The following is a 15,373-nucleotide window of genomic DNA, read 5'->3' on the forward strand; positions in this document are numbered from 1 at the left end:
GACAATTTTCCAGAGATGCCAACCAACCTATCATGCATGTCTTTGGACCGGGGGAGGAAACCAGAGTACCTGGAGGAAACCCCCGAGGCACGGGGAGAACATGCAAACTCCACACACACAAGGCGGAGGCAGGAATCGAACCCCCAAAGCTGGAGGTGTGAGGCGAACGTGCTAACCACTAAGCCACCGTGTCCCCCGGGGAGAATTCATGAGTCTACCAAATTGAAATAAGTGAAAATCATGCCATGTGGCTAAACCTTCACCACACACGGGAAAATTCCATGTTAATGTTAATTTATATTTTGTGGTAATGCCAGTTAAGGTTGGAGATGACGTGATCCAAACACACATCTGATATATTTTAGTTAGAACATGCTGGGGGCTTTTCCAGTGCCTCCTTTTGCCAGTGGATGTAAGTGACTCAACACTCGATTTAACAAAACCGGTCAGTTACCTACGGAGAAAAAGCAAAGAAGCAGAAGTTGTTTGAGTCGAGGCTCTGACCAAAATAGGAGACATTTAGTAGGCAAATGTCTATTAGACATTTATTACATTTAAGCCCTGAGGTGGATTATGTGACGGTCGACATCCTTCACTGAATTTGCTACTCAGTTCCTTCAGGAGCTGTTTGTGATTGTTGCAGGCAAGACGTTTGATTTTAAGGATTTTTTCTAAATATGCGATGTAAATTGTGGTGTTGTTTGTTGCTTGTTACTATGTGAAGTCATTTACCTAATTTCTACAAGTGAAGGCACATCTGTAATGACTCTGCGAGAGCTTAGTGTTGTGTTGTCACACGATGTATCTTGATCCGAATCTACAGGAATTCCGAATTCCTCCGAATCCTCCGAAGGTCGCAGAATTTGCTCGTTTATTCCTACGATCACAAAAATCGCTGATTCCTTGAGGGACTGATTAATGCTCCGTCTGAATTGTGTTGTATAAGTAAGGAATGAAACACGGTGTGATGATGTCACAGTAAACTAATCACTGATGAAGCGGAGTTATTGGTACAACAACGAGGTCTCTATAACAGCACATCCCTAAGTGTTTACTTCCTCACACACCACAGCAAATGTTAAGAACATTTAAAGAATTCACTTTTTTATCTGTTTGAACTTTATCACTGGAGCGTCTGCTGTACACGCCTCTATGAATAAGCTGTTACCATGGAAACAATAATGCATTACACTGAACGTCGTCTCAAATTTTGACTGGAAAAATACTTTTAATTTTTTGCTTTCTGGGGAAAAAAGATATAATAATGAATATAAAATCAACATCACATGTTGACAAAGAAGTTTTGTATAAAATCCTGCTGATGCTAAAATCTACATCAAGTCCATCACTGAATATAAAGATATTTGCATAGCAATAATGTCATAACCACACACACACACACACACACACACACAGATTAAAGTATAGAAAATGCCCTCTAATATTTTCCAACATAAAAAAATATCTGCTACATGATGTAAGGAACACTGTGTTTTCCTTGTAGTTCTCAGTTGAACTCTGTTAGAAAGGTCTCTTTAGTCAGAATAGCATCAGTCTGTCTGAGTTCACTGGAAAACCTTCTCTTACAGAAATAGTCTGGATTTCTGTCTCGGTTTTGTCCCACAAGTGTTTCATTCAACGCTCAGAATGGAAGTGTGTCCATGAAGATTTTCTCAACTATTGGTGGAGGAGGAACCAGGTCCTCCAGCTTCAGGTAGAAGATCCGCTGCAGACCCTGTGTGCACAAAGTCCTCAGCTCTGGAAGTTTGCTCAGCAGCCTAGACAGACATGGCTGAGATCTGCTCTGGTCTGAGCTGCTGCTGGTCATGTGGATTCTCAGGCAGGAGATCAAGCGGTTTTGAAGTTCTTCCACGCGTTTGGGTTCCTTTAGACCATGACGATCTGAAGAGAACATGAGAGTGAAGTGTTAGAACATGTTCATCACAGACTGAAACTGAATAAAGATTTATGGTTAAAAAACCCAAGTACTTTTTAATAATTCGAGCTTAAACAGATTCTGCCTAGAACAGTCTAAACCCCATGTCTGGGTTCTCTACAGGATTCTAAAGAACACTTCAGAGTGCAAGATGGATCTGGTTTTAACAGTATACTCTATTTGTGTTCTTGCCTTCTAACCCTTTAATCTGGGTTCTGCTTAGAACCTATAAGGCATTCTCAATGACCAATGCTGAGAACCCTTTGAGGTGCCAGATAGATAATCTGTTTTTTGTATTGTGGTTGGATTTAGTTTTCTAAAGGGGTTCTAACTTGGTATAATATAAATCCTCTTTCCTGGGTGCTGGACAGAACAGAACTTGTATCTGTTCCACTGATGAGCAAACTGAACACTTCTTAGAGCTTAAGGGTTCCGCTATAGCAGAGGTATTCAACTAAAATTTAAAGAGGTCCAGTAAGAGAAAATTTCTTGAAGCAAAGGTCCGGAAGATCATAATGTCTCACTAGTTAGTGTGATATATATTTATGTAGCCTAGTAGTTGTATCAACATCTGCAAGCAATCAATACCTGACTGTCAAATCAAATACATTCAAAAACTAAATATTTATTGTCACGTAACATAGAACTGAACATATGTATGATTGTAGATACATATAACGTTCTCTCATTAAATAAATAAAAGTAGGGCTACATTTCAAAATAATAGAAAATAAATAAAATGTGAATATTTTGTGTTTAAATAAAGTGCTTAACTTTCTCTTTTATACCTCAGTGAGAGAACTGTGCTCTAGCTTGGCTTGGGTTAGAGTTAAACCTGGGCTTGGAGTCAGGGCCGCTCTCATACACATGTGGAGGTGCTCATTAGTGAACCTGGAACTATATTTAGTTTGGATTATGTTCATTGTAGAGAAAGCTGCCCCGCAGTTGTATGTAGAGCCAAACATGGTCAGGATGTATAGGGCTACTTCCCTCAGACCTGGGAAAGCTGTCTCAGGGACGCTGTCTTCAGATCTGAGTGGATATGTTTGTTCAAAACCTTTGTTTTGTCTCATGATGGTGTTTCACATTGTCACTTTTAATAAGTGCCACAGTTTCTGTACATATGAGACACACTGGTTTAGTGTGAAGTGTGAACAGAAATCAGTCTGTCCATTCTGGATTAAATGCTCTATTTTCGCGGTCCACATTTCTTTTTTTGGAGAGCGCCATTTGTTCTTTATTCTCCCTTTCTCCATCCCACTCGTCTGTTTCTCTCCCTTTCTCCGTCTCGCTTGTCTGTTTCTCTCCCTTTGTTTTCTACATGTATCGCTATCTTTCTCTCGTGTAACTTTACTCTAATTCTCTCTCACCTGTCTTGCGCTGTTGAGTCGCAGTGTTTACTTCAGGAATAAACAGACTTGATTGGCTGAGTGGTATCACGTGGGATGGCTTAACTCGCATGCAATTGGTCTGTGCGTTTCCACTACCACTACCGTAAATATTGCAAAAGCTGCACCGGTTAAAATGGAAGCGCCCCGTCAAGTTTTAAATCATATCCTTTTGTTTTGGCCGTAGGTCCGGGTCCGTATTGGACAGCTTCTGAGTCCGGACCCGGACCGCGGTCCACCTGTTAGTGACCCATGCCCTATAGTAAAGAAATCTTAAAAAGCAAGGAACTGACTATCAAAGGAACTCATGAGGAACGCATGTAAGAGTGAAATTTGAACAACGTATTTAACCAAAGAGCTTTGTGTTTATTGTTTAATAATATTTTTCTCACCTGTGATGATGACGAGTGCTGCTAAGCAAGAGAACGATGTTATGTCCAAGCTCAAGCGATGGAGACTCTGGGAGAAGTCCATGATTGAATCAATCCAGTCTCCAAACCCTCGTACACACTGTGAGCGGTGCAGCACCACACCGTTACAGAATATCAGTTTATGTTCCTCTGGATTTGATCTGAAATAACACAACGAGAGGAAAAGGTCATGTTCAGTCCAGATCTCTGTTCAAAAGATTAAAAAAAACTCTTCAGAGAACCCTTGTGGAGATCCTTACCTGTATGCTAATCTCAGTATGAAAAGCTCAACAAACGCAGCCTCCAGCAGAAGCTCCTTGTCTTCATGACAGAAAGTGCAGAACCCAGGAATAGCCTCAGCCCATTTCTGAATAACCTCCATGGTCTCGGTGAGGAGATCATAAAACTGCTTGATGTCACTGGCGTTCACCTTTTCAGACAGGTTCTTCACATCTTCCTGGTACTAAATATTGAAAAGAATAATATGTGAGTGAACTAAAAGGGGAATCGTTGCTTTGGAGTCTGTAGGAGTTTCTCATGTTCTTGGAGAACAAGATATTCCATTTCCTTACCCTAGAGTAATCCAGTTTTGCCACAGCAGGGTTGGAATCGATGTGAGCTTTTACAAGTGAAGCGGTGATATTCACAGGAGTCACGTGGTCCGGAAGGTTCTTGGGCTTTGATGGAAGACGTCCTCTTCGACCTTTCAGACTGTCTGTTCTCACCACTAACAACACGGACAAGACAGAAGATCAGAATTTTAAGATGGTTATGGTACCACAGTGTACATTATGTTTGGTTCTAGCTTTCCAAACAAGCTCGATTCTAAAGCAGAACTTCTCTCCCGGGTTCTTCAGAGACTCTATAAGTGCTCTCTTAATGGACATTGCAAAGAAAAGTTTAGGCAAGAAAATAGACAAAAGCAAGAACTCTTTAAGGTGCCACATAGACATTTTATCTTAGAATGTACCCTATGGTTGGATCTTGCTTTCTAAACAGGCTCTATTTCAAACTCGACCTTATCTTTTGGGTTCTGCATAGAACAGACATGGTTTCTCCTGGCTGTTAGGGATGGAATGTTTTTTTTTTCTAACTTTCTAAAGGGGTTCAGGTTGGATTATTTTCTAAAAGGTTCATCTAATCCTTCATCTAATCATCTGGCATGTTTAATCCATATTTACCTTCTTTGACCATTCCTACTGCAAGACATTTCTGAAATCGGCAAAACTGACATCGGTTCCTACGTCGCTTGTCGACGGGACAGTCCTTATTAGCAAGGCAGACATATTTTGCATTCTTCTGAACAGTGCGCTATAAGAGAAAACACAAGGAAACAAAAAGGTACATATTAGCAGCAGATAAATCTTACAAAAAAATAATAAAACCAAGAAATCAGTTTTTCAGATAATTTATAATTCTTGTGAACCTTGCGTTCAATTGGGTTCACTATTCACTCGTTAGAGTCATCCACAACTAACGGTTTGGTTAGAATAGTAGCTTGACAATTCAGGGACCAACTCACCTTGAAGAACCCTTTGCACCCTTCACAGGTGCGAACCCCATAGTGCTGACAGGAAGCATTGTCCCCACATACTGCACAATGTCCTTCATTGGGACTTCGTGGTTTTGTGGAAGGATGAGCCTCGACCCTTTCGACCTTTAGTACTTGATTGTCCATACATCCGTGCTCAAGCTCCATGGATGGGAAATGTAATGGAGATGGTTGGTGAAGTTGACCAAAAGCATCCTCGTCTCCGAGCTGCAGTTGGAGATCCCGGATTGGGGACTGCTGCTCAACTGGAGAGCTAATTGTGAAGAAGGAAGGCTGCTGGTGTAGAGCTGTGACCTCTGATGGCCAGGAAATGGAAGAAAATGGACTGAAGGCACTTTCCCAGGTTGAACCAGGATGGTTTTGGAAACCTGGGGTGGAAGGTGAGGAAGTTGCAGAAGGCGGGCTTCCATAATAATCAGATCCACATGAGGACAAGCTTTCATCCAGACAACTGAAGGCAAAGGTTCCCGGGTAGCAGCCGTAGACCTGGATTTCGTCCAGCTTGAAAGGAGACTGAACACCATGTGGGCTTGAACCTTCAACCAATGTGTCACTAGGCGTGTTCATGACAGGCGAGACTGATGCGGTGAACTGGCAAGAGAAGGTGTCGATCTCACCAGGGTGACTCACTAGAGTGTTGATGCTGGGCAGTGATGGAGGAGAAAGCTGCTCCCTCTGTATGCTGAGATCCATACACTGCTTGTTGGAGAGACCTGAGTTTAGAAAATCAGGGCTGAAGTAGTTGCTTTCATAAGGCAGGCTTCCATACTGGGTCTCGACACAAGGCATCGCTACTGCTGCAAATAGAGAAAGATCGTTAGGGTTGACTGTTGTAATAATAAACCTATGCAAACATTTGCTTACACTATCTGCTAGCACGTCTCCATTTCACAGGTGCACGAGACCATAACTCATATGCCAGAGTCACTTCAAAGGTATCTTAGCACCTCTAAGTGGCAGAGATCCCAAATCCCTGACTCCCGAGCTACCGCTGTAGCCGAACCTAAACTTCAGAGGTACTTCAGAGAGGCCGGGTTCTGCGTAAACGATCTTCTTGCTGAAAGAAGCTTCATTACCGAGCTGTTAATGCACACTCTACAGGTCATGTACGAATCGCGACATTTGGGAGTATGTTAGAATTGGGTTTCAGATAAAGACAGCATGCAAGTCAACACGGAGAAGGTGTGAAGGCCAATGCAGGCTGCTCGAGCTCGGGTAAACGTCCACTGGGATGTTTTACGTTTTAGAAATGAGTACTAGACTAAAGAGCTTTATTTTTATTCTAGCTGTATTTAAGCATCAAGCAGAATGAAAGCATTCTCCAAGACCTTGATGCAACAAATTTTACAGCGTTATAATCTAATAACGGTATAAAATCACTACCACATGTAGAGCTAAAAATAAACAACGTAGATGATTTTTATATTGACACATGAATATAAATGAACACCAGTTGTAGTACTTGTATTTATTTATACTGTATCTAATGTAACAACATATTGCAAAGAAATGTATCACAGTTCATTTTCCTACTTAGTATTGTTAAAACATTATAAACTAACTGCTTGTGGATTCATTTTTTCTTCCTTGCTGTAAAATATTGAATTTTTAGAAACTTTAAATTCAAAGGTTTTCAATGCAATGCAAATGTTTCACACATTTATTTGTATGACTTGGCACCTGTGGGGTATCACAAGAATCTTCCAAGTTACAGATTATCTAAGTAATATCTACTTAAAATCGAGGTTCTTTAATCTTCTTTAATCTGTTCGCTATTTTAGGCCACCAGTGTAGACGTCCTTGACCTCCGAAACTCTGCGAGCTTCCTGACCTCTAAGGAGACAGTCGCATCTCGTGGCTATGAACTCATATGGAACACATGCCTTGTCTGATACTTAAACACATCATAAAATGTGCACAAGAGCAGGGTCACAAAGCCATGCAATACCCCAGTGCTGCCATCTTTAGGGTCATTGATCATCCTAGTAAATCTCATGGGGGTGAATCTGAGAGGCTACGAAATGAATCACATGAGTTATGGTGTTCATTCCAGCTGGATTTTATATCAGCTTGTTTGATATACGTTTGCTTATCTAACACATACATTCATATTAGTTAATAGTTTAATAACTGCTAGAAACTGCTTATTTCTATAATAATAATAATAATGCTAGAGAATAAAAGTGTGGTTTATATTTATATCTAGCTTGTCTCATATATAGTCTGCAGTTCAAAGTGTTTTATATGAATATAAAATAAAAAGTAAATATCAATTTTAGATTTATTGTTTTTACCAACAGAAGCACTTTTTCTTTCATAGATCATGGACTTGTGACCAAACCGCCTTATTTTTCTCTGTAGCGTTTACTTACTACACTTTATTTTTCTATATACTCTAGACTACACTTTATTTTTCCTATATCATCTCTGTATATCTGACTCTATACTACACACTACTGTATACTGTATATAAAATATCCTTCATATAAAGAATCCAGGGAGGAACTCATTCACAAAGAGGTTAAAGAACTTTCTTTTTGAATTCTTGCTTTAATTATTTATTTGTTTGTTTGTTTGCATATTTTTATGTGGTGTATATTGGCAACACTGACACACACTAACACTGACACACTGACACTGTCACAGACAGTAACACTGACACACACTAACACTGTCACAGACAGTAACACTGACACACACTAACACTGACACACTAACACTGTCACAGACAGTAACACTGTCACAGACACTAACATTGTCACAGACACTAACACTGACACACACTAACACTGACACACTGACACTGTCACAGACAGTAACATTTTCACAGACACTAACACTGTCACAGACAGTAACACTGTCACAGACACTAACATTGTCACAGACAGTAACACTGTCACAGACACTAACACTGTCACAGACACTAACATTGTCACAGACAGTAACACTGTCACAGACACTAACATTGTCACAGACACTAACACTGTCACAGACACTAACACTGACACACATTAACACTGTCACAGACAGTAACACTGTCACAGACACTAACACTGACACACACTAACACTGACACACTAACACTGTCACAGACACTAACACTGACACACTAACACTGTCACAGACAGTAACACTGTCACAGACACTAACACTGACACACACTAACACTGACACACTAACACTGTCACAGACAGTAACACTGTCACAGACACTAACACTGTCACAGACACTAACACTGTCACAGACACTAACACTGTCACAGACACTAACACTGACACACTAACACTGTCACAGACACTAACACTGACACACACTAACACTGACACACTAACACTGTCACAGACACTAACACTGACACACACTAACACTGACACACTAACACTGACAAACTAACACTGACACACTAACACTGACACACTAACACTGACACACTAACACTGACACACTAACACTGTCACAGACACTAACATTGTCACAGACACTAACACTGTCACAGACACTAACACTGTCACAGACACTAACACTGTGACACACACTAACCCTGTCACAGACACTAACCCTGTCACAGACACTAACACTGTCACAGACAGAAACAGTCACAGACACTAACATTGTCACAGACACTAACCCTGTCAGTGTCATTAATAATAAGTCATTAATAATAAGTCATTAATAAACTCCTACCTTTAGAACAGTATCCGTGCGGTCTGTGTATAATTGAGCGAGTTTAATTCCACACAGAAGCGCAGTGAGAGTAGTGAGAGAGTAGTGAGAGAGTAGTGAGAGTAGTGAGAGTAGTGTAGAGTAGTGAGCGCTACAGGTCCGCTTACATCTCCAGACACTCTGCACTTCTACACCACACCTGACCGATATATTTTACCGTGACGTCGCCCCGGAGGCGTGGCATTGCCATATAAGGACTGTAATCTCGGCGGGGTTTCCGGATCAAGAGCCAATCCGGTGCGTGGCGCCGTACGTGTGCCCACGCGCCCTTTGACGCACACGCGCTACCGGGATTCCATTGACGCAATACAGAGTGCGGAACCGCGCGCGCTCGCGCTAAAAATAGACGCACGAGCCGCTGCTGTTCTTTGACTATAAAAACAACAAAAGCGGAGTGACGTCATCACGCAAAGACGGGAAACAGTGGGTTTGGACGTTTTAATTACATCCATGATTTACATTTATATTTACAGCAGCACCGTTTACTGCGTGTTCATCTGCCTTCCTATAGAAAGTATATAATGTTTTACATTTATAAACAAGTTCAAGCGTTACATTCGATTCGGTGTTATAATATAATATAATATAATATAATATATAATATATAATATAATATAATATAATATAATATAATATAATATAATATAATATAATATAATATAATATAATATATAATATAATATAATAATAATAACTATTAATACATCTTTCAGTAATATTTTTATAGCTTACACTTTAGAAATATTTAAATTATTTTTTAGACTTTTGTCTTTTATTGTGAGTTTATTGATGAACTGAAGTGTTTGTGTTGCTTCAGTGTTGTCTGGTGGAGACCCAAAGACGCTGTGGTTACTAGTGATGGGAAGTTCGGTTCTTTTCCGCGAACCGATTCTTTCGGACAGTTCGTTTTAATGAACCAGTTCAAAAATCCAGTTCACCAGTTCTTTTACGTCCTGACGTAACGACGTCATACACAATGACGTAATGACGCGAATTCCTTCAACCCGCCGCTGCCGGCAGATATTAATACAATCAATTTAACACATTTGAAAAGTTCTTTGTAATCACAACTTTAGTTGAATACGTTTCTTACATTTACATTACTTACATTAGTTTTGCAACTAAAACACCCAGTACAGGCATTGATGTGCAAACGTGGGTGTTTTACGTGTCTTAAAGATATAAAGTTAATAAACTAATCATCAACTTACAAAAAGCGGCATATAAAAATACAGACTAACTGCACAACAGTCAATAGTAAAGTTAACTGACACATATTGAGTGAACAGTTGTATAATTTGTTTTTTTATAAAAATGTTTAATAGCCTATGACTAGTTACTGTCCATATCCCAATATGTATCATTTGCTCTGAAGGTTCACGCATGCGCAGTATCAACAGCTCATCGGTTCTCAGTATGTCAGACGCGTCCGAAAGAAACAGTTCTCAGTTCAGTGTACTGATGATTCGCTTTATCAGTTCAGTGATTCACGCATGTGCAGTATCAACAGCTCGAGCTCACAGTTCTCTCAGCACAACATGTCTCAGTTTAGTGTACAGGAGTTACATATACTCTGGGATATTAGTTTATTTAGAGGCTGTCAGGCATGACCGAAAGTGAGTAACTTTAGTAACTTGTGGATCAGCGCTGACTCAAGACGCGAACTGTTTAGAACGAATCAGTCCGATTTGGTGAACTGGTTCATCCAGTTCACTAAAAGGAACCGGTTCAAAAGAACGATGCGTTCACGAACCGGCCATCACTAGTGGTTACGACTTTGAGATTCCGATCAGAAGGTTATGAGTTCAAATCCCAATTCTGTCAAGCTTCCACGTTTACGGCCTTCACTGAACCTCCGACTGCTCAGGTGTGTTCTGGAGAAGAACGTCAGCCATCACCAAGCACACACTCAATAGACAACTGTACATCTCTGCACTCACACATCATCTCCTGTCCTGAACAATCTCCTGTCCTAAACCGTCTCATGTCCTGAAACGTCTGCACAAGTTTACACACCTGCACTTTATGTGGAACTGTGTATTTGTGCGTCGTCCCTCGTTCTGTTTTATTTTATGTCAGAAATGTAAAAACTCTGCTAGCAAACAAGGAACTGCTCACTGAACAGATCTCTGGGACTCACAGAAAACATTACATTACATTAAAAAAGGAGAAAAACAGTTGGAAATAAAGTAGGCTTTTTTTTTAATATAAATGTATATATTTTTTCTATATTAAAATAAATAAATTCCTAAAGTATAGCCGTCCTCTAGTGGACAAAAAATGGACAAAATAAAAAAATTAAAAGTTCTTTATTTTTCATTCTTGTTTTGCTAACGTTAAGTCTAAAGAAATGGAACATGATCTGCCAATAAGAGGAAATCAAGCAAAAATGATAAAAATTAAGATTTATAACTGATTTAAAATGTATCATTTGCTGAATGATCGCTTGTGAAGATCTTTATTGAGTTCTGGACTGTGATTAATCAGAAGGTGGTGATTAGTTTTCTATAGCAGCAGCTCTAAAAGCAGTTAGAATAAAGTCACAACAGGAACCATCTGAGTTTAGACACATGAAATGTAACTATAAGCAGATAAAAAGTATGATGTGTCGCTGTTTGGGAAAATGCTGTGGTTTAAGAGGGAAAAAATGCTTTGTGACCTGCTGTTACAGGAAAATAATCAATGTGAGGGATGGAACTGTAACTCTGTACAGACATGTGATCATGTGAGTCACCCTGAGATATTTTTGCTATTTGTTACTTCAGGATGTTTTCATTCAGGATACCGAGAGAACTCGTGATCTGCAGCCAACCTCTACCATCATCTGTTCTCGCGGGCATTTCAGAGCTCTCCTCGGGGCAGATATAGCCATATCCTGTATCCTTGAACTAATTACCCCTCTCAATTCTTCACAGGGCATCTCCGCACTGGGAAACCGAGGGGTGGAGGAGGGAGGTGTGGTGTTTTATTTTTAATGCACAGTGAGAAAACCCAGGAGAGATTCCATGTAATCACACTTTACGTACACACACACACTCGTTTCCTTGGTGGGGCACGACTTTAAGGTGGTCTTTCTAAACAGAGTCGCTCAGCTGCTCACTCTCTGAACAGCCATTATGCTGACAAGCTGCAGGGATCTGAAGACCAGGCCTTCTCCAGCACACACACACACACACACACACACTCTCACTCACACACACTCACAGCACAGGAGAGCCTCGCTGGTATTGTTTGCATTGAGCTGTCAGCACTTTCCTAAGTGAGCAGGCCAAGAGGAGAGTGTGTGTGTGTGTGTCTGTGTGTGTGTGTGTGGGGGGGGGGGGGTACAGGCACAGCAGCTGTCTTGTCCTCAGAGAGCTGCAAGGTTGTGTATACATGCTTTAGATAACCATAGAGTCAATCAAACATTTGAGATCTTCATTCTGTTACTGAATTTCCTGCAATGGAAAACACTTTTATATATTTATTTTTTTTTATTTCTCACCTTGACACTGTGATCTGCTTATTTACTCAACACATAAACACACAAACACAATAAAATCAACAAAAAAATGGAAGTAATCAGTAATAAAGCATGATTTAAATAATCAAATCTCAATATTTTCAAGTTTATAAGAAGGTTATGAGGTTACAGTAGAGTATAAAATGCATTATAGTGTCGTGTTCTGCTCTGAGTTTTATTTAAAGTGCTGTGCATAAGTATTCACACCCCTTTGCAAATTTTGTAGAGTTAAAGTCTGAAAATTAAACACACTTAACTGTGATTTTATGCCATAAATCTGCAGCAAATGGCTCATAATACTAAAGTGGTGGAAATCAGTTTGGGTTTCAATTTGTTTTTACAAATAGAAAATAAAAAACTTGTGATTGCATAAATATTCACACCCCACCCCACCCCATCCCTAGAATCAGGTGAATTTCTAACGATGTGTATTTATTTCAGAAAATGATAGTTGAAAGGACTTTTATTTTTCTGCACACTCTATGAAATTACAGTACCGGTGTTACATTGCAGTGCTTACAGTTGAGCCATTATTAAAGCTCTTATTCTTCTGCTTTTCAGCTTTACAGAGACAATGCAGGTGTCACATGCAATATTCACATCCACACTTGGTTTACGATGACACACTCTGATCTACACAAAGGGAGCACGGCACACCAAGTGGGTCAATAATTATGTGCAACAGTCACTACAATGATTCTGAAAGATGAGACATGCAGCAACAAAGCTGACTCTAAAGCAGGACTGCAAGACTCTGGATTGCTGATGTGAATTATTGGGACAGTTCGGAGGAGACCGAGGAACTGAGGATACCACATTGTGTTTTATTTATTTTGTTTCATTCCACTGTTTTTATGTACTTTAAATTCTAAACACTGTCAGAAAGAAGAGTTACAGCACTACAGAACAAAATGAGCCAGACAAATATTCGCTTGTTGGAGTTCTCTTTTTAAAAGGGGTCCAATACTAAGCATAAGAAGAAGCCTTTATTTTTGTCACATTTACATTACAGCACAGTGAAATTCTTTTGTCACCTATCCCAACTTTTTAGAAGTTGGAGTCAGAGCGCACGGTCAGCCATGACACAGCGCCTATACACAACCCAGAGCCTTAACCGCTTGGTCCACCAACTGCCCCTGAAGCCACTAAATGTACAGTGATTCAGATAAACTCACAGCTTGGTGTATAATACAACACATTTATCGTCTCTACATTAGGTCCATAACTTTATCAGTCAATACCATTATATTTGTATATATGTACAGTACATAAACGCATTTTAAATACAACATGAGTGTGTAATTATATATAAACAGTTAAAGTTGTCTACATGCAGTGTGTCAAAGCCACTCCCATAGATATCTACACCTAGACGTTGCCTTGGCTAAGGCAGTTCATTGGAACGTATGCGTCAACTGAGCCGCCACAGCGTCAATGTAAATAAAATCACCATAAATCGTCATGAATGCCATTTTCTAGTTTTTTTGGTTTGTTACAACGGTCAGACGTGTATTTATCATTGAGTCCAGAGAAAAGTTTAAGGTTTTGATATTAAGATAATCTACTTTTTCACAATATAATGCATAGTGCTAGTAGGTGTAAGTTTATTACTTACATTCTTCCACTTGAGTAAAGTTCAAATGAACAATCACTACTTACCTTATAGCCTACTGCATGTAACACTGCTACAATGGTGTGACTATACATGTTCATTTAAACATTTAAAGTGTATAATCTCATTAAATATGTCCTTAAGTGAATTAACTTGATAAAAGAGCATTCTGCTTGTGTTAAGTCCAGGACAATCTAATAAAATATGTTTGACAGATAAGGGAATCTTACAAAACATACATAAAGTTGGGTTTTCACCTTTAAGCAAAAAAGCATGGGTCAATTTTTAATTTCCTTATTAATTGCTTCGGAATCTACAAACAAAATGAATCCATAAGTCCGTAGTATTTAGTGTACTTCAAGGGACATAGCCAAGTGAGAGCAGAGTGAAGGGCCTGGCTGAAAAGGTTTGTTCCTGCTTTTTTGTTGTTTTTTTCCCTGTCACATCATAGATCATCAGATACAATCGGGGTAAACAGCGTCTCACTGTTTTCTCCTATTGCAACTTAAACATACTGTAGGGTTTAATTCTACACATTTTTAACAAGAATAATATGTGAAAAATCTTGTGCAAAACTCAGTACTGTCTCTCTGTTTTCTCACTGTTTTCTCTTACTATTTTAAGTAAAACAAATACACTGTAAATGCACTTAATGTATTCAAGAACATACCTTTTACAAATGTCCAATAAACATTATTGGTTCAAAATCTGTATCTTTAAAACTGCTTTCTGTTTTCTTATTATTAAAAGCAGACTGTAAAATACAAAAAATAAAAGCATTGCCTATAAATGAAATTAGGTGGGTGAAAAGTTTCTCTTGCAGTCTGTGTCTCCTTTAAATTGGGAAAAAATAAAGCATTTATTTAAAACGAGATCAATAATGAAAAAAGTGTAACATGGTCAGTCCTGGAACAAATGTACTGTAACAAGCCAACAGTGTAACATCATTGAGGAAACATAAGTACCACCTCATGAACTTTATCTTAACTTTCAAAATGGCGTTAATCATTAGAGAAAATTGAACCATGTGCGTTCTATCTGCGCATGTGCGCCATCTGCTGCTCAACGTGCGGTACTGCAGAAGCAACACAACTTTGTTTCATTCATTTAACGTAAGTGAATTGTGTAAATTTGAAAATTACTTTTTTTAAATAATTTTGTCAAAACAAAAAAAAATTATTCACAAATTTAAGACAATTATATAATCCAAATTTATTTATATTCTCTGAACCAACAACAGCCGTGTTTCA

The 15,373-nt window shown here is 39.2% G+C and overlaps 1 protein-coding gene across 1 annotated transcript; it reads right to left on the minus strand.

The window, feature by feature from the left end:
• Window positions 1-1,203: 1,203 nt before the first annotated feature.
• On the minus strand, window positions 1,204-9,116 carry LOC132838246 (nuclear receptor subfamily 4 group A member 1-like). The gene is made up of 7 exons (XM_060858488.1): window positions 8,971-9,116; window positions 5,257-6,083; window positions 4,916-5,045; window positions 4,307-4,461; window positions 3,995-4,197; window positions 3,717-3,895; window positions 1,204-1,902 (listed from the first exon to the last, which is right to left on the minus strand). The coding sequence occupies exons 2-7, from the start codon at window positions 6,073-6,075 to the stop codon at window positions 1,643-1,645; spliced, it is 1,746 nt and encodes a 581-aa protein (XP_060714471.1). The 5' UTR covers window positions 6,076-6,083; window positions 8,971-9,116; the 3' UTR covers window positions 1,204-1,642.
• Window positions 9,117-15,373: the final 6,257 nt, after the last annotated feature.

The sequence above is a fragment of the Tachysurus vachellii genome, chromosome 22, assembly GCF_030014155.1.
Source record: "Tachysurus vachellii isolate PV-2020 chromosome 22, HZAU_Pvac_v1, whole genome shotgun sequence".
Lineage (NCBI taxonomy): Eukaryota > Metazoa > Chordata > Actinopteri > Siluriformes > Bagridae > Tachysurus > Tachysurus vachellii.